General features: G+C 42.8%; 1 protein-coding gene and 1 long non-coding RNA gene across 2 annotated transcripts in view; one reads left to right on the top strand and one right to left on the bottom strand.

Annotated features, from left to right (window-relative positions):
• LOC124958092 (uncharacterized) overlaps positions 1 to 25,785 on the bottom strand; it is a 70,850-nt gene that overhangs the window by 9,920 nt on the left and 35,145 nt on the right. The window contains exon 2 of the long non-coding RNA XR_007103834.1: positions 6,038 to 6,108. This is a non-coding gene — a long non-coding RNA (uncharacterized LOC124958092). The remainder of the gene's footprint in view (positions 1 to 6,037; positions 6,109 to 25,785) is intronic.
• Pou2af1 (POU class 2 homeobox associating factor 1) lies at positions 449 to 23,878 on the top strand. The gene is made up of 5 exons (XM_047515790.1): positions 449 to 547; positions 17,949 to 18,079; positions 18,516 to 18,558; positions 18,642 to 18,907; positions 21,794 to 23,878. Exons 1-5 carry the CDS (start codon positions 532 to 534, stop codon positions 22,106 to 22,108), a joined length of 771 nt encoding a protein of 256 aa, XP_047371746.1. The 5' UTR covers positions 449 to 531; the 3' UTR covers positions 22,109 to 23,878.

Raw genomic sequence — 25,785 nt, 5'->3', positions numbered from 1 at the left:
CAAGCGTCCATGGCAGACAGAGTCCTGCCGAAGTCCTGGTGGTGGAACCCAGAATGAGCACCAGAGAAAAACCAGTATTTTCCAGAAGTTCTTTTGGGATCCCCATTGTGTGAGGAGGTCCAAGACTTGCCATGGTGCTCACACCATCTCACTCACACAGACCTTCACACCCTCACACACAGGACATCACGCTGTGGCTCTGCGCAGATGGCCACGGCCTCCTGTGCTTTGTGGTTGTTCAGTCCCAGCTGGCTGGTTCTGTGTGTGAAGCACTCTGTAGCCAATAGGTCTCTGAGGATGCACCCATAGTGGGTTGACAGGCAGTGCTGCTGAAGAAAAAGTGCACCCGTGCCTGAGGTGGGAGGATGTGATGACGTGCCCCCACGCAGCGGGAACTCAGGCCTTTAAAAAGCCGAGGAAGCAGCCTCAGAGCAAGCGGTGGTTCCACTGGAGGAAAGCACACCCAGGTCTCACATTAAAGAAGCCAAACTGTCTGCTTCAAAGAAAAAAGGCAACATCCTGTCACAGGCCATGCTCTGGCAAAAGCGTAAGTGGTTTGATTGTGGCTGTCAAAGTCAAGTAAGCACAGTCAGGGGCCAGGAGATCACCCGTTGGCTTGGAGTTGGGGAGGTGGTGGTGATGGGGCCACAAGGCCTGGGTTCCAAACTGGGGAGCAGGGAGGGAGAGGGTGGGCGAGATAGAGCCTGGTGGCGAAACCAACCTGTCAGAGGTGATGCTGATTTTCCAGGCTGGTGGGGGAATGAACTAGTGTCCCAAGGTGGGACAGCTCATCCTATCTCTGCTTCTGTGCATGAATCACTGTGGTGAAGAAAGGGCAGTTTATGATTCACAAAACAAAAACCACATGTGATACAGGTTTGGGGCTGGAGGGGAAAGCGGTGCAGTTCTTTACGTGAGGGACTTTATTTTTATAGGCAGATACTCTTCAGCCTGTTTGGTTTTGTGGACCTGTTTCTACCTCAATAACTTAGCTCTCTGCTGAAGGTCATTTGTTTCTGGGCATGCGTTGGCACAAGGTGGAAAACTGGTTTTAAGAACTGGGTCTTTAGTCACTTCATTCTCTGCCACTTGTTCTTTTTCCCATTCTGTGGTAAGACTTGTGTGTCCCAGTGCGGAAAGACAGAAGGTTTTATCTTTGATCTTGGTTTTTATCCCTGGAGTTCGATGGAACAACTGTGAACTTTATTTTCCATTATGTGGACTAAATAGGAACTTGTGTTGTTCATCTTTGAAATCATAAAGAGATTATCTGCAATATTCCTTTTATGAGGTAAATGAAGTAACTCAACAGTCTCTTGAGAGATGAAGCTTATGGCGGTTCAGTTCTATACTTCTTCAGTAAGAAGTGTTACCAAAAATATTGCTTTATTCTTTTAAAGGTACTTAGTTCTCTACATGCCTTTTAATTAATTCAGGCACACCCTACCACAGAGCAAACTTCATCTAAGAGATTGTAGATCTACAGAAAAAGGTAAATTAGGGAGTTTATTTTACAAAGGACTATTCTATTGGATACTTTGAAGTTCTGAAACTATAAATTCATTAATTAAAATGTGACTTACAGTCCTGCTATATAATTTGTTGTTTTTATTTCTCGTGTAAATTCTTTGGAATTGAATTTATTAATGCATGATGCAGAGGAGTGACTTCAACATTTCTCAGATTGTGATGTGAGATGCATTTTTTCCCAAGTATTTTATTTTTTTCGAAGCTATTTGTGAATGGGGTAGTTTTCCTGATTTCGAGATGCATTTTTTATAAATAAAAAGAAATAAACTTTAATTGGGATTTGGAGTTATGGACTCCTTCCAAGATAATTAGGAACATTTTTCTTTGGATGTTGTACAATTCTACCAGAAAGAGGATAAAGAAAGCTTCTATCCTTCCAGAAGCAATGGCAGCCAGCGCCATTGGGAATGTTTATGGGAGCTTCTAAGCACCCATATACCCTCTCACTTTGAACTGAATTATTTGGGTTTGTGTGAGTCCCTCCTTTTTTCAGTTGTTTGGTTTCTCATATTTAAAATGGGAGTAAAAAAAAAAATACCCCTTTTGCAGAGCTATCCTTTGTAAGCAACAGTGTCTCCCAATGATGCTAACTGCTTGGTTCTGTATCAGCATCTGAGATGGTTTGCTTCCCAGGTAATATTTTCTCTTCTCAGTTATGCATTACATTTTTTATTTTCTAATGTTCTCTAAGAGATGAAAAGTTTGCTTTTTTATAAAGGGTATGTCAGAGGGCATGCTCACAGCCTGGGGCCTAGCCAGGTGTGGCAAAACTCCTTCATAAGGGGAACGAAATTGTAAGCTCTCCAGTAGAATAACTGGGGTGAACATTTCTACATGTTCAGATGAACACACATCAAAGTTCTCTTTAATTGTCTTTTACAGCCTTAAAGAAAACTAGGGAAGGCCCTGTGCACTGCACCTATCCTTGTAACCAGGACCCACGTATGTGGTGTTTGGGGAGGGCACCTGGGTGACTAAACCCTGTGGGAAAACCAGTAAAAAAAGGGCGGCATCATCGGCCCACTTAGAATCACTGATGGAAGGGCAGGGTTTGAAATCAGACACCAAGAGTGCTGAAAAGCACTTTCTTTTTCAGAAAACACCCTGGAGGCATGAGCTGAAATGACTGTGCCCTGGGGTTCTGGAAAGGGTTAAGAAAACATTCACTCTGTAAAAGTTGCCTCCTTCCTACCTGGCCCATGACCCCTGTTGGTGGACTACATGTGAACACAGGCTTTGCTAGATCTGAGAATAGCGTGACAAAACTCAGAACTGCTGGCACAGAGAAATGATCTTCAGGCCCCAACTATGGATTAAAAATTTACTTGACCAGCCAATTAGATAACTGCGGATTCTCTCCCCGGTTCTGCACTTGGCCCTGCCCGTCCCACATAGCATAGAACTAACATCCACCCCAACTAGTAATGGAACAGAGAAAACAGAATGAGTGTTGGAGTGAGATAGGGCTGGAGGTGACAGATAGCTTTCAAATAAGTTATTTTATCTTCTCACATTCTTAAAAATCTGGAAAATGGGAGTTTGAATTAGTTTTTGTGAGAACTAAAGTAGAGAATATTGGTGAAGTGATATCAAGTTCTCCGAATTCTCAATTAGTGCCTTCCCCACCAGACATCTCCCATCTGGTAAGCCCAACTTGAATGATCAGGGTTATGCCAAACTCCCTCTTGTATATCCTTTTCTACTCTTTGGTTAGAAGAGCTAAAAAGCCTCAATCAGAATATTTTTGGGTGTTAGGATCTAGTGACATTTTCTAATTGTCTAAAAGAGGAATCTGCAAATATGGCCTGTATGCCAAATCAGGCCTACTGCCTGTTTTCGTAAATGAAGTTATTGGAACACATACCTATTTGTTTGCATATCATCCAAGGTTGCTTTTGCTGTGATGATGGTGTTGAGTAGTTGTGACAGAGACAGTACATCACATGAAGCTTGTAGTAATTAGCATCTGGTCTGTTGGAGAAAAAGTTTATGCCCTCTGGTCTTAGATGATTTGCTTGGTACTTTGAGTATTTATTTCCTTGGGGTACTCAGTATCCTGGGCTTGGACAGTGTTAGCGGCAATGGTAGATACAACTTGCAGCCAATTTATTAAATACTTTGTCCAATGCCTAAAATTGATTTGATTGAACTTCCTTAAAAGTGCTTGTATGTGTATAAAACACTCAACACCTCTTGTTAGAGAGGAAATAAATTGGCAACTGCATTTTATCACTCTCATTAGTATTAAGAAAAATCTAATGATAATGGAAAACAAACAACCGATTTTCTTTTGACTGGTTGTCTCATGTCCCATAGACCTGGCCTTGATATATCTTTATTGTAGTACCCAAGGAGGCACCTTAGGAAATAGCTATAATCAAATTATTATGGCACAGATGTGACTTTGCTCTCGGATAACTTGAACAGAGAGGAGGTTTAGCAAACAGATAAATTAGGGTATCAGAATTCTCGTGAACATGAAACTCTGCTCTTAGGATTTAACCTAGGGGTCCATTAAGTAGGCAACACTTTTAGGATACTTAAAAACAAGGAAATTTAAATATACATATAATTTTTTTTTGAACCTTGAAGTCACCTACACAGATCAGACACAATTATAACAAGAAGTAAACTTAACATCTGTGGACAACCTCTAATATTTCTGTTCTCTGTTACAACCTTTACTTACCTAATGAGCCTAATAAACATCTTTACCAAGTTTATCCATGATTCGGTGTTTTTTTTTTTTTTTTTTGTATCAGGGATTGAACCCAGGGTTGCTTAATCACTAGGCCCCATTCCCAGCTCTTTTAAATATTTTATTTAGAGACAGGGTCTCACTGAGTTGCTTAGAACCTCGCTAAGTTGCTGAGGCTGGTTTTGAACTCATAATCCTCCTGCCTCAGCCTGCTGAGCCACTGGGATTATAGGCATGCACCACAGCAAAATGCTGATTCAGTGGTTCTTGCTGTGAAAGACAAATTGAATCCGAAGGAGAGACATGAATTCACAGGCACCTTCTGTATGTGGAATAGGTGACCCATCTACCAAGCACACAAATGTAATTGGTAAAAGAGCAGATGGTTTTCATGGTGGATGTTTTACTTCTTTCTCCCTATATTTACTACAGTAAAATGCCAAATGTGTCCCTCTCTATACCCGGAAAGTTACTCAGAAATTTTGAAAGCTCTGTTTCAACATACGCTGCAAATCTATTCTTCTGTGAGAAACAAAAATAGAATCAACGGTGTCTACATTTGTTCACTGAATGTGTGACATTTGATTAATTAAGAAGTCCTATAAATGTTTGTTTTTAACTTTCTCATTACAAAATAAGTATATCAGTTTCTCTCTCCTCTAATTTCTTCCAAAAGTAGTTTATTTTTTGACTAAATGAAGATGTCCAGTAATTTCTCATTCTGAACCAACCAAATCAAAGTTTGGTGATGTGATCTTTAACATAGTTTTCACCTTTAGGAAATACCTAGCAACATTGTGGTTTTCTCATTTTTGAGGAACTGCTGCTTGACAAGAGTGGGCCTGCCTTGGATGGGAAGGGGGGCTTCACTGAAACCTCCTGTCCTGGTTGTGAGGTGCTATAGACAAGGCCTTATTTTTGTAGACAGGAGACAAGGACTCTACTTTGCCCCATAGAAAATCAGGCACGGGGCCATCAGCAAACCACCTAACCACTTTGGGTCTCATGTGAAATGGAACTTGTTTTTTCCTGGCGAAGGGCAAGGAAACTGAACTTGATTGAAGTTCTTTTCCAGCTCTAATTGCTGAGTTTTCTTATGTGCTTATAAAAATTAGAGCATATATATTTTTTAATTTTTAAATTTTATTTGTTCTAATTAGTTGTACATGACAGTAGAATGCATTTATACGTTTTGATTGATCATATATAAATGGAATGTAATCTCTCATTTTTCTGATGGTACATATCGCAGGATCACATCAGTCATGTAGTCTTACATGTACATGAGGTAATAATGTCTGTTTCACTCTACTATAGTTCCTTCCCCCACACCCCTTGCCCTCCCTTCACACCCCTCTACCTAATGTAAAGTAACTCTATTCTTCCCTATCCCCTATCCCACCCCACTTATTGTGAATTAGCTTCTGCATATCAGAGAAAACATTCAGGCTTTGGTTTTGGGGGTTTGATTTATTTCACTTTTAATTCAAGAGTCCATAGTATAATGGAATGGATTTTTGCATCTGCTTAGAGCTGTCCTTTTCAGCCTTGGCTACACAATGGAATACTCTGGGGAGATTTAGGAAACACTGATCCCAACTCAGAACTTCTGGTTAAATTTCCCTGGGCAGTGGGATTTTCAGATGCTTTTCTGGGTGATTTTAATGTGCAGTCAAGGTCAAGAACTGCTGACTTGGAGGTTGAAATCAGTGGCTTCTACTTTACCTTTGGATTTTACATTCTGTGATCAGAACATGCTCAATCCTTTACATAGTGATAAACAGCAGCTACGGGGCATTGAGTACTTACTTGGTGCCATGCGGTGTACCAAAATTTCTGTTGGACTCGTTTGGATTTTATTTTGTTGCTCATGAAGAGACCTGAAATAATAGAAATTTAAATACAATAGTGACATACTTTCTGTCATGTAAAAGAAGCTCATGTTCATTTGCTCGAGATTGTATGGAGTCTATACTGTACTAATGACATCCCTGTCTTTCTGGTCTGCTGTCCATGGCATATGGCTTTTGTCCTCAAGCTTTCTTCGTAGTTATCTCTGTAATTCGAGTCCCTATGTTCATGTTCTTTTTCACGTTTTCAGACAAGGACAAAGAGGAAAAGGGAGAAACAAAAAATGATGTCCCTCTATCACTGCCCCTTCCCCCAACACAAAACTCCTAACATGTAACGGCCACTCCTACTTCAGAGGGAGAACAGCATAACTGTTTAGCTGGGCACACTGCCACACTCCAGAATGCAGGGGTTGTTAGGAAGGAGGGAGAAGGCAGATGTTGGGTGTGACAACTGCCAGTCTTTGCCACGCTTTGAATGTGTTATCTCATTTAATTCTCATAAAAACTCCATGGCATAGCTTCTGTTGCAAAGTCTTTGCATAGATGAGGAAATTGAAGCTTCAAGATTAGGTTAGTAACTCACTCACACAGTGAAATTAATTTGACCCAGACCTCAAGTATTGACTTGCTAAGCTGCCCTGTTTGCCACGCACTTAGAAAGTGCTCTTGGTGAAAGTCCAGGCCTTCCACATTAGGTAAAGGCCGAGGGCAAGATGAAGCCCACCAGCCCACATATGGCTGTTCATACCTTGAGAACTCACTTTTGATGTGTTTGGTCTTTGCTTCAGCTTACTCATCGAAGAAAACAGGATCTGTGCTTGCTATTGCACCTCCTCCACTGGGCCCTTTGCAGACATCTTGGTTAATGGAAGGCTCAAAGAGGAACCTAGAGTCTGCCCCAGATAATCCAACACATCTGTTTTTTGAGCAGCTCTAATGCAAATCCTGTGTGGCAGCCTATGTTGGGAGTCCAAGCTTCTGCCTCCTGGGAACTTCCTTCCTTAAGAACCTTCTAGACTTTGCAAGGGCCAGTCTATCCTTTCCCATCTCTGTGTGTGACTGCAAGTGAGGCATGGACTAGGGTTTTAATTTAAGTTGGAGAAGGACATCTCTGTTCTTTGTTTGCCATTAGTGGTTTAATGCTTAGCTTCTAGGTTTATGCCTAATGGTTTTGTGATGCTGCCAAGTCCCTCTGCCTATTTCTGCCACCACTCTTACATATACACCACGGATGTGGCTCTTCCCTTTTAGGGGGTATACTGTGCTTAGCATTAAGAAAGAACCAATAAATAGTAGTTACTACTATCATTTTCCTATTCTCTTTCACTTTACTTCTGAGGACAAGGTTGTGCAGGCTACTACAGTCTGTATGCCCTCTGAGTTCTGCATTTCTGGTGAAATGGCAGGGTATGTATTCCTAGTCTTATAATTAATAATAGGGTTCACGATCAGGGCTCATGCTGATGGTTAAGCTGCCCATTCTGTGACCAACCTGGCTGTGATTACCCTACCACACTAGTAAGGTAGGATGCTAGTAAGTCTTGTAGTGATGGGCAAACTTGTGTTTGTGTTTTAATTCACCAGATTGGACCAAGGTGTTTATAAACTAGTAGCGAGGAGAATGACACTTGAAATATGCAAGAAATAGCACTAATGATACCGAAAACCGAAACAACAATGTGCTACCTCCTTTTCTTAGTAATGGTTTCATAGTACCACTTTCTGGGAAGAGCTGGTAGCCAAAGAATGATAAACTAGAATCATTTTCAGACCAGGTGTTGGGACCAAAAAGGATTTGACCACCCTTAAGAAAAGCTGAATTTCTTTTTAATCCAATAGAAAGAATCATACATTTAACTGAAGGTGAGGAAAAGAATAAAGATTATTAAAACTTTCTGGTCTGAGAAATGTTGAGGAGAGAGAAAAGAAAGGAAAGAAGAGAGGCAAAAGGGTTGAAAATAGGAGAAAGTCTTACTGTTGAATGAAAGCCAGGTCAATTCAGCCCATTCTGCCTTACCCATCCATCCATCCATCCAATAATGAAATTATGTCTAGCTAGAGAAATTAATAATTGGAAATAAATTATCTTCAGCAAGAAGGGGGAGTCAATGGGATCAGGGAACATGCCATGGAACATATGGCATGGTATTTAGGTCCTGAAGAATTGATGATAGTCAAGTTCATTGCTTAGATTCTGGGACATACAAATCTATCTTAGCATTGGAAAGATCATCCAAGGATGAAAAGGCTGATAGACACAATTTTTGTGGTCATAATTATCTTTATGCAAACCAAATCTGCAGAACCCCAGTGTAAAAAGGAGCAGTTTTGAGGGGATATCCAGAGTTCAGATTGCTCATTTACTTCCATATTTCCTGCCTCTGTCCCTCTTTTGGCACCTGAAGGCACCATAACTATATTCTAGGGTTCTTCAGATCACAGACCACCACCCGATCTGATCAATCCTTCACTCTTTTCAGCAAGATTCATGGTGGCTGCTCACAGATTCTTGGCTTACAGAGTGAACTGCTGGGAAGCACGTTGTATTTGTCTTTGTGGAGTTTTAAAGATGTGAAGGTCATGTTTTCAGTCTTTGTGTGTTTCTAGTAAATAAGGGGAAGGGGAAATTCTTTAACAATTAACCTAGTGACAGCTTTCCCAAACTTGATATTCTAATAACCCCTCCGCTTCCCCACTGTCCTTCATAAGGGAATCCCCCACATCATGAGGTCCATTGGTTAGTAAATCTGAGAATTACCCCCCAAAATGCATCTTGACTGGTAACTTGTCTCTTATGAGTCCATCATCAGGACTATTTCCACTCATGATGACTGTTCATGGACCACCATGAACCTTGCATCTTGGGCCTTTGGATTTGATGTTAAATGCACAACTGTTGCTGGGTCTGAAAATCCTTCCAAGGGAGTGGTCCTTACATGAATGTTTCAGGAAAAGTTTATTTTTTTCATAAGAAAATCAAAATTAGATAAAGGTTAATCAGGGAATAAACAACTGAATTTCCAGCTGTCTCCTCCAGTTGCCTAACCCACAGATTTTTTTTTTCCTGTCCTAAATCAGACTGGCAATTCTAGATTCAGGCCTTTATTTAATAAGGAAAGATGTATCCATCTCCTCTACCCCATCCCTTTCTATGATGCTTCCTTGCTATAGAATTGAGGTGGGTACCCAGGGTGGTTGAGTTCTCTTGTTCAATGCCTAATAAGGGTCTATTGCTCTCCAGATCTCAGATTAGGCCCTTTATCTCCCCTTTTGAGGCCTGCTGCTCTTAAAAAAGCTGAGGCAAGACATAATATGTCATCCCAAAATGATCTATTATGCACCAGATGCCTGTGTCAACCTTACCCAATTCTTGTGATAATCTTTTAAGATGGATGGCATTTTCATTTTGCAGAGAGAAAAACTGATGCACACATATGCTAAGTGGTTTTACACGGGTCACACAGGTAATAAGGAATGTGACAGGCTTAGCAAACTAGATCTGTCCAAGACCCAAACTGTACCATTGCTGCTGCTGTTGCTGTTTCTGCTTCCTCCTTCTCCTCCTCTTCCTCATTCTCGTTTTTTTTTTTTTTTTTTTTTGGTTCTGGGGATTGAACCCAGGGATGCTTAACCACTGAGTCACATCCCAAGACTTTTTAAAAATTTTTTTATTTATGAGACGGGGTCTCACTAAGTTGTTTAGGGCCTCACTAAGCTACTGGCTTTGAACCTGAAGTCCTCCTGCCTCAGGCCTCCTGAGCCGCTGGGGTTGCAGATGTGTGCCACTGTACCCAGTCTATACTACTTCTTAATGCCAAGGATTTTAGGATTTATTTGGTTATTTCCTCACCTTCCATATGAAATAAATCCACCCTTAGATGGAAACTGGTTATGACTTCATCAAGGGTAGCTCTACTCTGGCTCAAAAGTCATTGCAAATTTGACTCTCAGATAGTTAGATTTAAAATCTCTGAAACCAGCTGATTTCCATATTAGAATCTGAGTCCCTGGGATTCTTCTTATCCTGGTGGGTTAATCATCCAAACTAGGGTCATACCACCTAGTGAAACATCCTTATGGTTCTCCCAGGGCCTGCCACTCTGAGTGTCTTGGATGAGACTCACTCTCATGGAGTGACTCTAACCCCAGACCTCTCTCTGCATTGGAGAGAGATCTGACATGACTTTTGCTCCTGTCCTCTTTATGCAGTCCCCATAAACAGGGCTCCCTAGCTTGCTGCTCATTCAAGCATTACTGAGTCAGGTGGAGGTGGAAACAAGTCAAACAAGTCAGAACTACTTCAGTTCTGAAACAGATGCAGCTCTGTCACAGTTTGTAATTCTAGATTTGCTTTTGCTATTATTTGATTTCCTCTCTATAAGCACAAGAGCAGACTATAAGCTCCTTGAGGGCAGGGACCTAGCATGTTACACTTATTAAGTACTTGTTCAATGAATGCTCTGCCAGGGGTCTCTTGATCTTGACCCCTGCATTGAGATGTGGTGTATCTGAGATGGGAACCCTTTCTGCTCTGGTGACCCCAGTTTCTGTAAAGGGCGGGCAGATGCAGCTGGCTTCTCAGGTGGACCTGTCTGCTGTCATTTCAGTCGAAAAATACCAAAAATAAGACCTTGCGGGGAATTGTTTGAGTCTCTCAGTTCTTGTCACTCTTCACATGAACAGGCTGCTGGCAAGTTTCTTTGTGGACTGCTTTTTCCTCCCTCAGCTGGGAAACAATATTTCTTGGGGGAACTAGCTATCAAGGGGCACAGGATCAGAGTGATCAAAGCTCATACCCCAACTGGAAGGAGGAGAGTTAGGATTTACCCTTGGACCATTTGATGATTAAACTCCAGAGAAATGAATGGTACTTGTGCAGGCAGGGAGGAAGGAGGAAGGGGATGAGGAAGAAATGTACTGTGTTGGGAATCAGAGGTCCTGGGTTTGCTTGATGATATTATTTTAAATGTAGTATTGGGCAAGTCATCAAATATCTCCAAAGATAACTTTCCTCATCTGTAAAAGAAGGGAGGGGGAGCAGAATGTCTCCCCTATATACTTCAGAGGTTGTGGTGTGGCCTCACATGAAATAATTTGAGTAAAAGGCTTTGTGAGCCACAGATCATCATGCAAATGTGAGTGTGGTTATTTCAGAGTTCTTGGGAGTTAAGACTGTGACCAGGAAACACATGGACTTTTGTCACCCATTCATTCAACCTACCTGGTTCTGGATAAAGAAGAAGTGGATCCAACACCCTTCCATGCTCTGCTTTTCCACAGGAGGTTTGGAGGGAGGGTGAACAGGTGGTTTGGAAGGTGAGGAGAGCACCTGGGGAATGGACACCTGGACACTTGGTGCTTGTGAAGAAAGAATCAGAGGGCTGCTGCTACACAGGAGCCTTTCCACTTGAGGTCTTTGGCTGATGCTATCTGAGGTTATGGGGTGGGACATTCAGAACATTTGAGGCAATCCAAGTAACACTTGAGGCTTCTGAGTGGGAACACCTTAGGCAGGAGCTTGGTGGGTCAGAGTGGGCTGTGGGCAAGTGACTTTCCACTTATACCTAAAGTAACTTGAGAGGAGTCCCTGTGTGGTCACAGTGGGTGTCCTCACTGGCTATGGCTTCTTTTCACATAGCAATCACCAGGTTCCTAGGTCCATAAGGTCTGGAGCTCTGTGTCTCTAAGACTAAACTCTTTGTAGTTACTCCAAAAGTACTTTAGGAGTGAGCCTTCCCTGGTCCTCTTTGTCAGGACTGTTTTCTCTAGTCTCTCTCAGCTCACGTAGGTCTGGGGAGCTTCTAAGTGACTGTGGCCTTCCTTGAGCTTTTCCTATTGTACTTACCTGTGGTTGATAAGTGCAGGGGTGTTGAGAATGAATGTGTACCTTAGAGTGGGGACACAGGGAGGGGAAATGCCACTGATTCTTCTCCTTTTCTGGCCAGACCAGAATCTGCCACCATCTTTGAGATCTTTTGATAGAGACATCCCAGCCTCTGGTCATGACAGAGCCATGACACCTTGGCTGACCCAGCAGACTGACAAGAAACATCAAATCCTAATTTAGTTCATTTTCTCTCATATCTTCTGAACAACTTTAAAGCCACATCTCCCACCTTTGTTCTTCTTTCATTGTTCATATTTTCTTCTTGGCCTTGAGTGTTATCTAGATTTCTAGAATATATGAGTGATGTATTTATATGTCCTGGCTGCAAGTTCCCCTCAGTTCAAACATTAGTGAATGAAAAACTCACAATTACAAGTATATGGGTCTCTTTGTTGGCATACATTAAAAACAAAAAACAAAAAAACAAAAAGCGGAAACTAGAATCTAGAGTAAATTGGGTGGGAAATATTTTCTGTAGCATGTCAAGTCCAAATTTGGCCAAAGCCCAAGTTCTTTCTTCCTGCTTGGAGAAAAGTCAGTCATTGTCCATAAATGTAAAGAACAAATTTGACTCAGACCTTCACCCTAAGAGCACCAGCAGTAGCATTTCAATTAGGAAATCGTTTAGTCTACTTTTCCAGAAGACCACAACTCTCTTAGGCCATGAACACAAACAAGGTTCTTTACATTCAAGTGAATAATCTCAGTAACTTTTCAGATTTTATTTTTAGTTAGAAGCTAAGTCAAATTTGTTAGCCCTAGGTTCTAATTCCTATTGTTCAATTTTTTGCTTTTGATTTTGCTGGAAGTAAAAATAAAATTTTGTTTTTCCTTAGTTAATTTTTTTTTCTTTTAAATAATAGTGAAGATCAGCAGTAAAAGATTTTACAGTGGTAACCTGGAGCAATCAATAGACTGTCATAATATTGTGTTGCATGTCCTTCTGGGCTTGAAAGTTTTTATCTTTCAAAAAGGTCTTGTGTGCCTGTAACCTTGAGGTTCAATCAGTTGCGAATGGGAAGAATTCTTAGTGGAGAAGATTGTCAAGATGGGTGTCAAGATGTGTTGGAAAGATTTCTGTTCTCTGGTTCCTGTGTGATAGAGATGCATGCTTATCCTGGATCCCACCTAGCCCAGCAGCTCTCTTAACTCTTGTTCAGATTGCTGCTTACCTGGTGGGAAATCACAAGGGAACAAGCCTGGAAGAAGGGTCTTCTCTCAAGAGTATCCTGGAGGCTGTTGTAGGAAATGAATGCCTGTCTGAGATGGGCTCTTTCAGATCTGCTCTGGAAGAGAGGTTGGTTACTGGTGACCAGTGCCTGGTGACCTGTCTCCTTAGCTGAGTAGCTTCTGTACTGTGGCGTGAATGTGGTTTGCATGAGGTCATTAAATAAACATGCGCTGAAATTTTGCATGTTTCCTCAGCAATATTTTATTATACCTCCATCAAGGAACAGGAACACCATGCTTATTTAAATCAGTAGAATCCCGTATCCTTAACTTAGTGCAGAGCGAGCACAAATGTGCAGTCTGGGATGCTATGTGAGGTACTCTGTTGGCCTGAATCTGTCATGCTCTGCACTCTCCAGTGGAATGGCAGCTGCAGAACTCTTATTTTTGTGATGTGAAGCATGTCTGGGTGTGTGGCAGAGGGAACTGAAATATACTCTGCTGACTTTTTATACCTTCATATTTTTTTCATTGCTCATTTTGGAAAAGGGAAGCCCTCACTGGGGCCAGATTTACGGGTTTTGCTCTAAATTAATTTCCTTCCTCCCCTACACCCCAATGGCAACTGACTTCTAGTGGTATGGAAAGGAAATATGCTGAACTTCTCAGCCCCAGAATGGAGATTTCCAATGAAGGTCAAGAGGTTCATGTTTAGGTGGACAGGTTTTTCTGTGATGGGTGACAGAATGCCCAGGGAGACTTAAAAGGCCCTCAAACCACAGGTTAAATAGTGAGAAAGCTTCAGGTTTTAAGGCTGTTCTACCTGGAGCTGCAATTTGATCAGGGGATTATTAAAATTTCTTTTTACTTCTACTTTGGGAAATTGGTCTTTCATCTTCTCTGCTAATGTATTATTTCAATCTGTTCTTTTATTTTCTTTTGATAGTCTTCTTAATTGTTATTTTAAGAAATTATTTTTAAAATTCTTTAAAAAAATCTTTAAAACAGTCCAGTTCAGTTGTTTTAAAGTTAGTTTGATTCAGGGATCCAGCAGCCCCGAGGTAAGGCAATCATTATTTCAGACAAACTTCTTTTCCTCTTGCAAAGTTGTATTTGTAGGCTCATTTCTCATACTGATGACAGTTAGAAGTACAATGTTTACTGTGGAATTAGACAGGTCCATTGTTGCTCCACATAGATTGGTATGAAAGGGACTTGACTATTGAGTTCCCTTGGGAATTGTTCTGAGGCTTTGGATTCTGATATTTCACGAGCATTTTGCACAGACACTGTTGGAAGCAGCCCCACTATTGTCTTCTCAGGTGGAGTCATTACAGGATTCCTTGGAAGTTGGTTTTGGACACAGGAGTGGGCATCAGGAGACCTTGGGAGCTGTGGGAACTGTAATAGCAGGAGGTGGGGACTTAGAAATTGCTCTGCATACACTCTGTTGTTTCGGGACACATCTGTTGACGCTGGGTTCCAAGGAAGTCCAGGCATTAGAGGGTGATACCCTCTGCTCACTGCACCGCCTCCAAACCCTCTTTGTTCATTGATTTGAAAACAACAGGAGGCAGGAAGCCCAAGATCCTGGAAGTGCCCAGCTGGTCTCTATCCAGCCAAGTGTGTGGTGTGTCCCCTTCCTGGTAGGGAGTGGAACTAGGAGGCCTCTGGGCCCTTCCCCAGAACTGTATATGCAAATCAAAGCAGGGAGAGCAATGTACCTGTCTTTGATCTGGGCTGAGATGTGTGTATATGTGATCGAGCCTTTCTTGTCTCCCAGCTAAGGTTACAGGGTGACCACAGTGCTTGGACCCCAGATAACCTCATACCCCATATTTTTCACAAGTGCACAGTGCCCTAGTCTGCACTTTGTGCCAAAGGAATAGCTGAAATCCAACTAGAAACAAGTGTGAGTTGAGTGACATGACTGAACAAAGCTGACGTGGTTGTGGGTGACCCTGAGAAGGAGTAAACAGAATATGGGAGAAGCAGTTATCCCTGCTCTTTGCCAAGTGAGGCCACACCTAGGTTCTGTGGGCAGCACAGAGCATCAATGAGCAGATAGAGACATGGCAAGTGGAGCTACTATGGGAATGAAACACCCAGAAAGAATGCTTGGCGTTAAAAAAAATGTCACTGAGAATTGGTTAAAGACTGGGAAGTTAATTTGGGTCTCCAAGACCTTCAGATGCTGGAAAGGATATTACTCTAATGATAATATTAGTTCACATATACCAAATGCTTTTCCTGTGCCGAGTTCTATTGCAAGCACTTTACATATAGTTATCAAATTATCCTACAGCATGCATACAGTTATGATCTTCATCTTATGGATGAGGAAGCTATAAATGGATGAATTGGGAGTCTCTTTAGAAAGTAATGTAAGGAAATAAAGTTCTTCTTTTCATAAGGCAGGTTCAGTAGGAGGAAGAACTTCCTGATATTATACTTCTCCAAAGGATGGTGGAAGGAAGAGAAGAAAAACATGTATTAAGCATTTACCATATGCCTGAACTTGGCCTTGGGATCTCCCCATGTATCACTTCAGTTAATCCTCAAAACAATTATATTAAGAAGGAGTAATTAGTGTCATTTTACAGATGAGGAAATTGAGGCCCAGAATAATTAAATAAATCTGAGAATTTTCTAGCAATAAATAGCAACCTAGATTTGAATACCAGTGCTATTGGTTCTCCAGTCCATTGTTGTTGCTGCTTAGAAGCAAGGTGAGGGTGATCAGGGCACAAATACTAGACCAGCTCCTCCTGTTGTACACTCAAGTGTCAGCCTAAATTTCACAGGTTTGTTCACAGTCATGTCACTCCACCCACACTTGTTTCCAATTGGATTTCCAGCTATTCCTGTGACTGTCATTCCACTGGTAACTGTTTTATTGCTTCTCTTCCTGACTATACTGCATGATGCACATGGGCAGGGGCTGTGTCTATCTTGTTCAGGACTGCACTCCTAGTGCTCAGGAACATCTGAAAGAGTGAATGAATACCAGTAGAGAATACTCGTTATGACAAGGAAAATTAAAATTAGGATAATTAATCTGTTGGGATGTTGTAGGGAGATTCTTCTTTTAAATCAGGGATGATTTATCAGTGATTCTAATCCCAGCACATCTTCAGAATTACTGGAGGGATTTTTATCCATGTTGATTCCTAGGCCTACATCAGTCTCCCAGAATCAGACTTTCTAGGAGCAAGGGCCTGGCTGTCTGTATTTTGCATCACTCTAGTTGATTCTGCTACATTGTCAGATGAAGGACCCCAGCTGATGTGTCTGAAGCTTAGCCTGATGCGCATCATCTGTCCCTGGGCTTGCTTCCTTCCTGCTACTTGTGCCTAAGTTTCTCTGCCTGCTGGGCTTTGAGGCAAGGCCAAGCTGATGCTGAGAGCCCAGAGGGAGGTCTGGTGCTGACTCAGGCCTGGGATCTTATCAGCTGAGTATTTGCTGAGCAAAGTTCAGTCAAGGCAGCACTGTGGATCCGGGTTTAACAGATACCCAGGCTTCCGGACCTTTGATTCAGAGTCCAGGTCCCTTGGAACCTTATCAGTGGATGATAATGGGCTCTGTTTGTGAGTCCTAAGAGTCAGTGCTTCTCACCACTCTTGGTCTCCAAGGATCCAGGGCCCATAAGCCACAGGCTGTCTGAGCAGGCACATTGTCACAGCACAGCTAGGGTTGCTCTCCCTGGTCAAGAAGAGCCCTATGTTCTGGTCCATATTTGGGTTGGTGCTTTGGTTTCTTGGCTTTGATTACAAAGGCAAAGAAAACCTTTTAGCAGTAAGGTAGGCACTGTAGTTCCAGGTTATATAGATCACCTTTATGTGATTGTCCTATTTCCTGGGAGTCCCAGAGAAACTTGGTGTCACTTGCTATAGCCCATTAAAAGGTACTGGAGATGGGAAGGGAAGATGAATGGCAGCACATTTTAAAGAATCACCAATTGATTAATCAACAAATAGCTACTGAGCTCATTAGGGACATAACTTGAGAAGATATAGAGAAATAAGGTGTAATAGCTCACCTTGGAGAGTTTATAATCTAGTTGGGGCATTAGAAACTTATACCAAAAGGATAACTAATACCTGCAGAATACAAATTTCTTGAGTGCTTACTCTGCACCTGATTTTATTCAAAGCATGTAGTTTATTTCTTATTTACTATGTTAAGTGACTTCTCAGAACAATCTTTTGATGATAAATTCAGAGTCTCAGACGGGGTTTTGTAAATTGCCCACGATCACACAGCTAAATTGTGGCAGGGGTAGGATTCGAGGCATGTACCATTGAACTCAGATCTTTCTGCCATCATCTGCTGCCACCTATGATGAATACTAACCAGATCTGGAAATATTTGAGTCATGGCTATAGAAATTCCATAGGGTGCAGGGGTTTGAAAGACGTAGGAGAGAATCTGACTGTGGTAAACCTCAAGATATGAGGAGGTTAAGACATGCAGGAACCTTGTAGAGAAAAAGATAGACCTTCTGGTGGAAATCAAAGTTTATGTAGTTGTTAGTGTGCAAAGTAGTTAGAAAAACAGGTTCAGCACTCATTGTGAAGTTCTTTCAATTTCAGACAGAGGGGCTGGGCATCAACTTCTGGGTGTGAAGGAGCCACAGAGGGGTTGGGGGCAGGAAGAGTGACAATACCAGGCGAATATTCTAGGAAGTGTCAGGTGGTCCTTGTGTTCAAGCACAACTTAGTAGAGCAGGCAGATCCTTGAGGCAATGGGCACCTGGGTTTGGGGTTTGTCTGATAAGGGCCACAGGCTCCAGTGACATTGCTTTCCACAGCCACAGCTCCAGAACAAGCTCCGGCCCCACCTCGGCCATACCAGGGTGTCCGTGTGAAGGAGCCAGTGAAGGAACTGCTGAGGAGGAAGCGTGGCCATGCCAGCAGTGGGGCAGCTGTTACGCCTACCGCGGTGAGAGGGTCACAGTGTGTTGTGGGGGCTGGTCAGGGGGATTGGGCAGGAGTGTACCCCTTGGGGGTTTGAAGGCAGGCAGTTACATAGTGATGTGTAGGAGATGGACCTACCAATTCCTTTGAGGTGGGATGAGGTTCAGGGGGCTGACTTGAACAGAGCTGTTGATGGGCCTCAGGAAGTGAATGACACACTTCTTGGTGTGGGTTGAGGGTTCCTTCTGGGAAGAGGAAGGGTCAGTTCCCTAAATGTACAGCATTCTTGCTAAATGGAAACACAAACCCCTTTAAATGGTTGGGGCATGAGCTGGAGGGTTTTATTCTGACAAGGGAGAGTCTTCCCTATGTGTTCTACTCTGGGGTCCCTAGACGGGTTTCCTGCATAGAACTGACTGGAGATGGCTAAACACCAGTCCTGTCTTCTCTTCTCCCTTTAGGTGGTGCTGCCCCATCAGCCCCTGGCAACCTACACCACAGTGGGTAAGAGCTCCCCACAGCCTTGGTCTTCTCCAGTCCCCGCTCTGGTTGGCATCTGCAATTCTATAATTTCCTTTCTCCCACAGGTCCTTCCTGCCTTGACATGGAAGTCTCTGCTTCTACAGTGACCGAGGAGGGGGCCCTATGTGCCGGCTGGCTTTCCCAACCTGCCCCAGCCACTCTCCAGCCCCTGACCCCATGGACACCTTACACTGAGTATGTGTCCCATGAAGCTGTCAGCTGTCCCTACTCAGCTGACATGTATGTGCAGCCTGTGTGCCCGAGCTACACCGTCGTGGGGCCCTCCTCAGTGCTGACCTATGCCTCCCCTCCACTCATCACTAACGTCACGGTATGTCACACAAGACAGAGCGGTACCCGTTGCCTGTGGCACCTGTTTAGAAGCAGGTCTGACTTTCTGACCCCTGCTGTTGGTTCCTAGGATTATCAGGTTATCTAAGTCTACCATGTCCTCCAGGAAGTTCTGCTCCTACTTTTATCTCCTAATTATCTCCCATAAAGATACCTGTCTTGTCATGCCTTTTATTCCCTTTGGTGGGGGAGATCTGCTTCTTTCCTGAATCTCTCCAGCTGGCCTGTAAGCAGTGAGTCTTAGTGACAAATTGAAGTTCTTAGTGCATGGGATACCAGGTAAGCTCTGCCTTTCAATTCAGATAACTCAGGGAATGATTATTCACTTAACAGTGGGATAGCCAGAAGATTTCCAGACTGAACAAAAGGTGACAGAACTTTGCAGAAAACTATTTTTGGGGCAGATCCAACTGTAGGGTAACTGTTTTTTTTTTTTTTTAATTTTTATTTATTTATTTATTTATTTTTTTATGGTCGTACACAAATTTTGAGCTCTGTCTCTAATGTCAGATTGCTTGTGTTCAAATCCCCACTCCTTTACTTACAAGCTATATAACTCTGGGCTTAGTAGCTTGACCTCTCTGAGCCTCAGTGTCCTCATCTGTAAAATGGAAATACTAACAAGAGGGTGGTTGTTGGGATGAAATGAGGTCATGCATGTGGAAGACTTAGCACAGTTCCTGGCATACAGAAATCACTCAATAAATGTTACTTACTGTCATCATATCAAAGTCTGCCAGCAGTGTCAACCAAGCAATGTCAACCACTTTTCCTTCAAGTGCCAGGCAGGAAAAGAAGGGCCTGCCTGCTGCTGCCCCCACCCCTAGGAATGGAGGAAAGCAGTCACAGTTTTGTGTGAATGGTGTGACATATGTGACCGAAGGAATGGGAGTCCCTCCAGTGTGCAGGAAAGAAAAGGCCTATAGTTGCGGGGGTACCCAGCTGTACTCCAGGGAAATTGGGAAGTAGATCTGGGTCTCATGAGCAGTCACAGAGCCCACCCTCCAGGTGGAGCTTGTTTTGGCTCCCCATGTCCCTTGGGTTCCCTGGAGGGTCCAGTGTCATCTGATACACTTCCCTGCCTCTTGCACCTTCCTGGCAAGGCCTGTGGAGGGCCCACCTAGCTATCCTTGACGTGGAGATCTCTGCTTCTGCAGTGAGGAAGGGGGGGGGCCCTGTGTGTTGGCTGGCTCCAGAGATGTTTCAACGCCTTGCTCAGACAAGTTATTTCCATATCAGGGGCCACTGGGGTGGACAGGAGGGGAGGACATAATGGTTCCCAGTCATTTCAAAACCAAGGATTCTTTTCTTTATTTATTCCCTTTCATCATCTCCACCTTCTGCTTTGAAATGTTCTGTGTATCAAACAAACTGTATTTAGTAAGAAATAATTTATTTGTTTTGCTATTTTGTGAGTTAACTCATCAAAGCTGGCTTGTGCTGCCAGTCAGCACTTCTGATCAGCAGAGATAAGAACTGTATGGTGCTGGTTTGGTGTAATTCTATCCCTGCCCAAGGAACCCTGCAGTTGCAATTGACCTATAGAAGTTGGGAACACAAAAATGAAGGTCTCCTTTTGGATTTTTGAAATAATGGAAATAATTAGGCTTTCCCAGATCCTTTCTAGTTTCAGGTTGCTGGATTGGGCTTACAGGGCTCATGTCAAAGGAGGGAAAGTGGATGTGCACAGTGAAATGTACACACCAGCCTGGATGTTGGGAGCTTCCAGCTCCACCATGCTAGAGAAAAATACCCTAAAGCTTTGCTACTCCAACTGTGCTCCCTGGACCAGTTGCATTGGCATGGCCTGAGATCTGATTAGACGTGCAGAACTCCAGGTCCCTCTGTAGACCTCCTGGACCTGAATACGTGTTGTAACAAGATCCCCAGGAAGTTGAAAAAGAGCTCTGTTCTAAGAGACTCCAGTAGCTAGTTTACTTTTAAGGCACAGTGGGAACTGGAGAGAGATGACAAGGGAATAGGGATGAAAGGGGGAGATTTTGGTCATCTCAACATCAGTTCACACAGAGAATCTCCCCTTCTGCATACTTTCCTCCACTATGAAATAGCGGGATCAAAGTGCTGCCTCTGGTAAGCTGGATCTGGGAGGTAGTCACTGCAAAGGTGGGATGTATGGTTCATGGAGCACCTGGAAGAATGGCCTTGGACCTTGGAGGGTCATGGGGCACCATGGGGTGTGATGGCCACGTGCAGCTCAGAGACTGGAGGAGAGGATGCAGAAGACACAAGGAGCAGAAAGAAGGCCCTGTTCACTGACAGAGCAGTGCTTCCCCTGCCACAGAAGGGCTGGGCCTCTCTGGTCACCACCAGAAAGTGATGGAGCTGTGTTGCCCTCCCAGACCTCAGAGGCCAAAGCCAGGACTGCCTTTGTGTCTGGGCAGGATAGCAGCCACCTCCAAGATACATCTACTGAGCTATGTGACAGCCTCATTCTTTAACATGTATTTTCAGACTTTAAGATATGTATATTTTTCACATTTTAAGATTTCTGAAATTGGGATGTATTTTATGTTGAATGAAATCTAGAAAATCCTCTCTAATTTGCTCAGCCCTAGGATTTCACTACTATTTGTATCCCATTTAATAGATGAGGAAAATGGAGCTTCTGAGTTGGGAAGTAGCATGAGCATGAACATGTAGCTAGCAAGTGACAGATGATGGATACAGTTTAAGTGTGTCCAGCTCGCCCTGGAGGGAGGTTTTGAGAAAGAGGAGGTGGAGGCCCCTGAAGTGAGAAACCAGGGAAGGGCAGAGTTGAGGGAAGAATTGGTGACTCTTGAGTCAAGGGTGGGCAGGTGGACGTGCCAGGGCTGCTAAACCTTGGTCCTGTGTTTCTTCATCACAGACGAGAAGTGCTGCCACACCCACGGTGGGACCCCAGCTGGAGGGCCCAGAGCACCAAGCGCCCCTCACCTATTTCCCGTGGGCTCAGCCTCTTTCCACGCTGCCCACCTCCACCCTGCAGTACCAGCCTCCAGCCCCAGCCCTGCCTGGGCCTCAGTTTGTCCAGCTCCCCATCTCTATTCCTGAGCCAGTCCTTCAGGACATGGACGACCCCAGGAGAGCCATCAGTTCCCTGACCATCGACAAGCTGCTGTTGGAGGAAGAAGATAGCAATGCCTATGAGCTTAACCACACCCTCTCTGTGGAAGGCTTCTAGGGCTGGATCCCACTTGCGAGTCCTTTTCCCTGAAACTGGGATTTATAAACGAGGCAGGGGTTGAGTTCGGATTCATATCTGTTTGGAGCGATCGTTTCATAACTACACTTTCTACCCAAAAGTAGAACTGTAGTCTTCCCTTCCCCCTTCCTTCTCTTTTTCCTATTTCTTTTTTCAGTCCTCTTCCTTTGGGGAGAGAATTACAGGGATATTGGGGATAATATTTTATGCCAAGTGTTGCCAATTCTGCAGCCCACGTTGTTTCCATTTCTATCATGTCTTCTTCCTCAGAGAAGACCTTCTCTTTCCGGTGTCCTCTGCTGTGTCATAGCAGCAGCAGCCCTGTAGAACTGTCCTAGGGCCAGTTACACCCTCTGTAATTCTGAGATGTATGGGTGTCCTGCGGGGAGACCAGCCCTGCCAGCATGTCCCAGGTGAGGCAGCCCAGGGCAAACCTGGTGCCAGAGTCCTTGAGTTGTCAGTTCTCATAGTTGCTCCTTTGTTTGCTGTTCTCAGCTAGATTTACAGTCTAGGCAGCAAAGGCTCAAGGCTGGGGCTCAGCATAGCGACAAGTGGGGATGGGAGAGGATCATCAGGTTGGGTAGGGGCAGGTCAGTGAGTGGGGAGAGAGATACAAGAGGGCTGGGAACACACATTGGGCTTGGGGTAGGGTGTGGAAGGGGAAGCTGGGTCTTATGGGGAGAAGAGGAAGGCTGAAGAGGGATTTAGCTCCAGCTTACTTGATTTCTAAAATGGACAATGAATTCAGGAAAAATACTGCATTAAGAGTTAGTTTTGAAGCTCTTCTTGACATATTTCCAAGGAAAGCTGAATTGTCAAAAGGATGGATATGTTTGTCTATTTGTGTCCCCCTCTAGACCATCTGCCATACCCCCTGAAGCCTAATGGCAAGGGGTTCTGCTTAGTGCTGTTATGTTGACTTTTCAAATGTCTTAGGTCACCTATAAGCCAGCATTATGAGGAGCCAGGGTTTCTTCCTTCCAAACACCATCCTTCCTGGGGGTTTCTAGAGCCTTAGCCAGAACTACCATTAGGTTTTATTTCAAATGTTCTCTTTTATTTTTGCGGGTGAAACATCATTTTTAGGGGACTGGGTGCAGTTATTGCCAGGGTGCTTAGCTCCTGATGGTGGATGTGTGCCTTGGGAACCAGCACATCATCTGCTGATGACACCATTGTCAACATTAGGTGGTCATTCTGGTCACTGGAATCCACATAGAAGTAATAGACTTTGCTGGGAAATGAACAGTGTCTTTGACACATCTTTGCTATTTTAAATAAAAATCCTGGACAAAGTTGCCTTCTTTAGAAGTTTTTCCTGTTTTGGGTTCTATTTCAACCCAAATTTCTTGGTATCTGCCTAAAACCCCAGTACACATATTTTGAATTATTTTTATTCATACTTAATGTTTCATTTAAAAAGGTTTACACAGCATTATAGGTGACAAATGTACATCTTGGTTGACAGTATGTGAGCAGGCAAGGGAGAGGGAAGTCTCAATCCTGTTTGATTAAACCCCTGGTTTCCCATAGAAATCTGTGCAAGATTTTCCAGCTCTTTAAGGGTTTGAGAAGATGCAGAAACAACCCTTAGAAAGGAGCTAAAGTTGGCAAAGTATGTATTTGTTAGAATTGAAATGGTATCTTTTCCCCTTCTTATCTTGAGGCCCAATGCCTTGTTTGTAATCATCCATCTAGGTTTCTTTCTGGGTTATTCTGCTAAGATGGAAACATTTTCAATAAAGATTTATGGAGTCATTTCTGCACCAAAGTGTTTTATTTCTTATAAAATTAATCCCCCATAGTTTTCAGTCTCCCATGAGGCAGTGCCATTAGAGGATTTTGCAAAGTGATCTGTTGCAGGAAGAGATAAAAACCCATCCCTGCTGTGTTCATAGTCCATCTCTCCCATGCAGGACACACACACATGACATGGCCAGGTGGTTTGGTCTCCAGGGGAGCCGGGAGCGGAGTGGTGTCAGAGAATTGAAAGATCTTTTAACTCTATTGCTACTGTTATTCATGTTAAATGAGTAACTTATGATGCTGGGTGTTCAGGGAAAATTTCTATCATCAGCATGTCTAAAAAGACACCAGTCAGGACCCAGGGACTATGACATCATGCCCAAAGATTACAATGAAGCCAGTCAGTTCTCTCCACACCAGTTCTTGGAGGGAGTAGCAGTTTTGGAGGGGGCTCCTTTTCCTGGTGATTTTCTGAGTTACTAAGGGCTTCTGAGCTCTCTTCCTTTGTTGTTAATCTTTGTTGGAATAATTGCTTTTAAATTATCCACATTATTCTACTATATGCCTTATTTTCAGATCTGGGAGGACAGTAACACATCTAGTTTTTTAGCTCAATTGAGATTATGGGGACCATTAATCATTTTTGTGTAATCTTGTAGATCAAAACCTAGAAAAAAGGGCTGGGGTTGTAACTCAGTAGTAAAGCACTTGCCTAGCAGGGGTGAGGGCCAGGGTTTGATTCTCAGCACCATATAAAAACAAATAAAGAAAATAAAGGTTAGATTCTTTAAAAACAAAACAAAAATCAGAAAGAAGACATGAATAGAAAGGGATTAGGATTTTTTTCCTACAGCTTTAGTGAGATTCAACTATAAAAGTTTTCTTAAACATGCACTGAGCCTTGCCCTACTCTCTTTTGAAGTAGAAGTATGAACAGCATGGTCTGCAATGGGAAGAGAGAGGCCAGCTTGGTGTAGATTGTTGTTTCATAAGATTCTGTTTGGCAAGTTGTCCACTTCAGCATGGAGAAGAGAATCCAGGGACAGATGAGCGTGTGGTAAGATAAAGAAGCTAGACATGTAGAAAATAACAAAATCAAACCACCAAGTGACTCAAATTCTCTGATCATCAGGCTGTACACATCTTTAAGTGGAAGTTTGAAGATATGTTATAAAACTAAACATGAGTTTCCTGAAATCAGAAACCATACAGAACTTAATTTGTATTAATTTACTTCCTTTATGAGTCTAATATGAGACACTCAATGATTCCTTGTTGAATTGAATTAATTGGGGAGATTCTCTACTGACTGCTCCTAAGTTTGTTATGGATGATTGCAAGTTGATTTTAGGAGAGTCTTCTTAACTGAACTTGTAGACACAGATGCTGCTCGAATGGTGTCTCTGAAAGCTTGTGCAGAAACATCTAAAAGCTGGTGTTCTATTTGTCAGTTCTACAGTTGTGAAAGGGGTTTCATTCATTCATCCAACATATTAAAATTCTTAAAAAATTTATTATAAATTAATAATTTATAATATATATTTGTGGGGTAAAAAGTGATGTTATAAGAAAATATGTGGAATAATTAAATTAAGTAAATTAGCATATGCATTACCTCAAATGCTTATTTTTTGTGGTAAAAATATTTGAAATTTACTTTGTTAGAAATTTTGAAATGTGTTAATACATTATTATTAACAGTATTCACCATACTATGAAATAGGTCTCAAAACAAAACAAAACCCTATTCATCCCGTCTGAGATTTTGACCATCATCTTCCCATTCCTTCCACCCTCCAGCCTCTGTAAATATCATTCTACCTTCTGATTTTATTAGTTTGACTTTTTTAGATTCAGCATATAAGTGAGAATACATGTATTTGTCCCTCTATGTCCAGTTTATCTCATTT

The sequence above is a fragment of the Sciurus carolinensis genome, chromosome 11 (genome assembly GCF_902686445.1).
Source record: "Sciurus carolinensis chromosome 11, mSciCar1.2, whole genome shotgun sequence".
NCBI lineage: Eukaryota > Metazoa > Chordata > Mammalia > Rodentia > Sciuridae > Sciurus > Sciurus carolinensis.
Note: the sequence above shows the minus strand (reverse complement) of the source record. Positions and strands in the feature narration are given on the sequence as shown.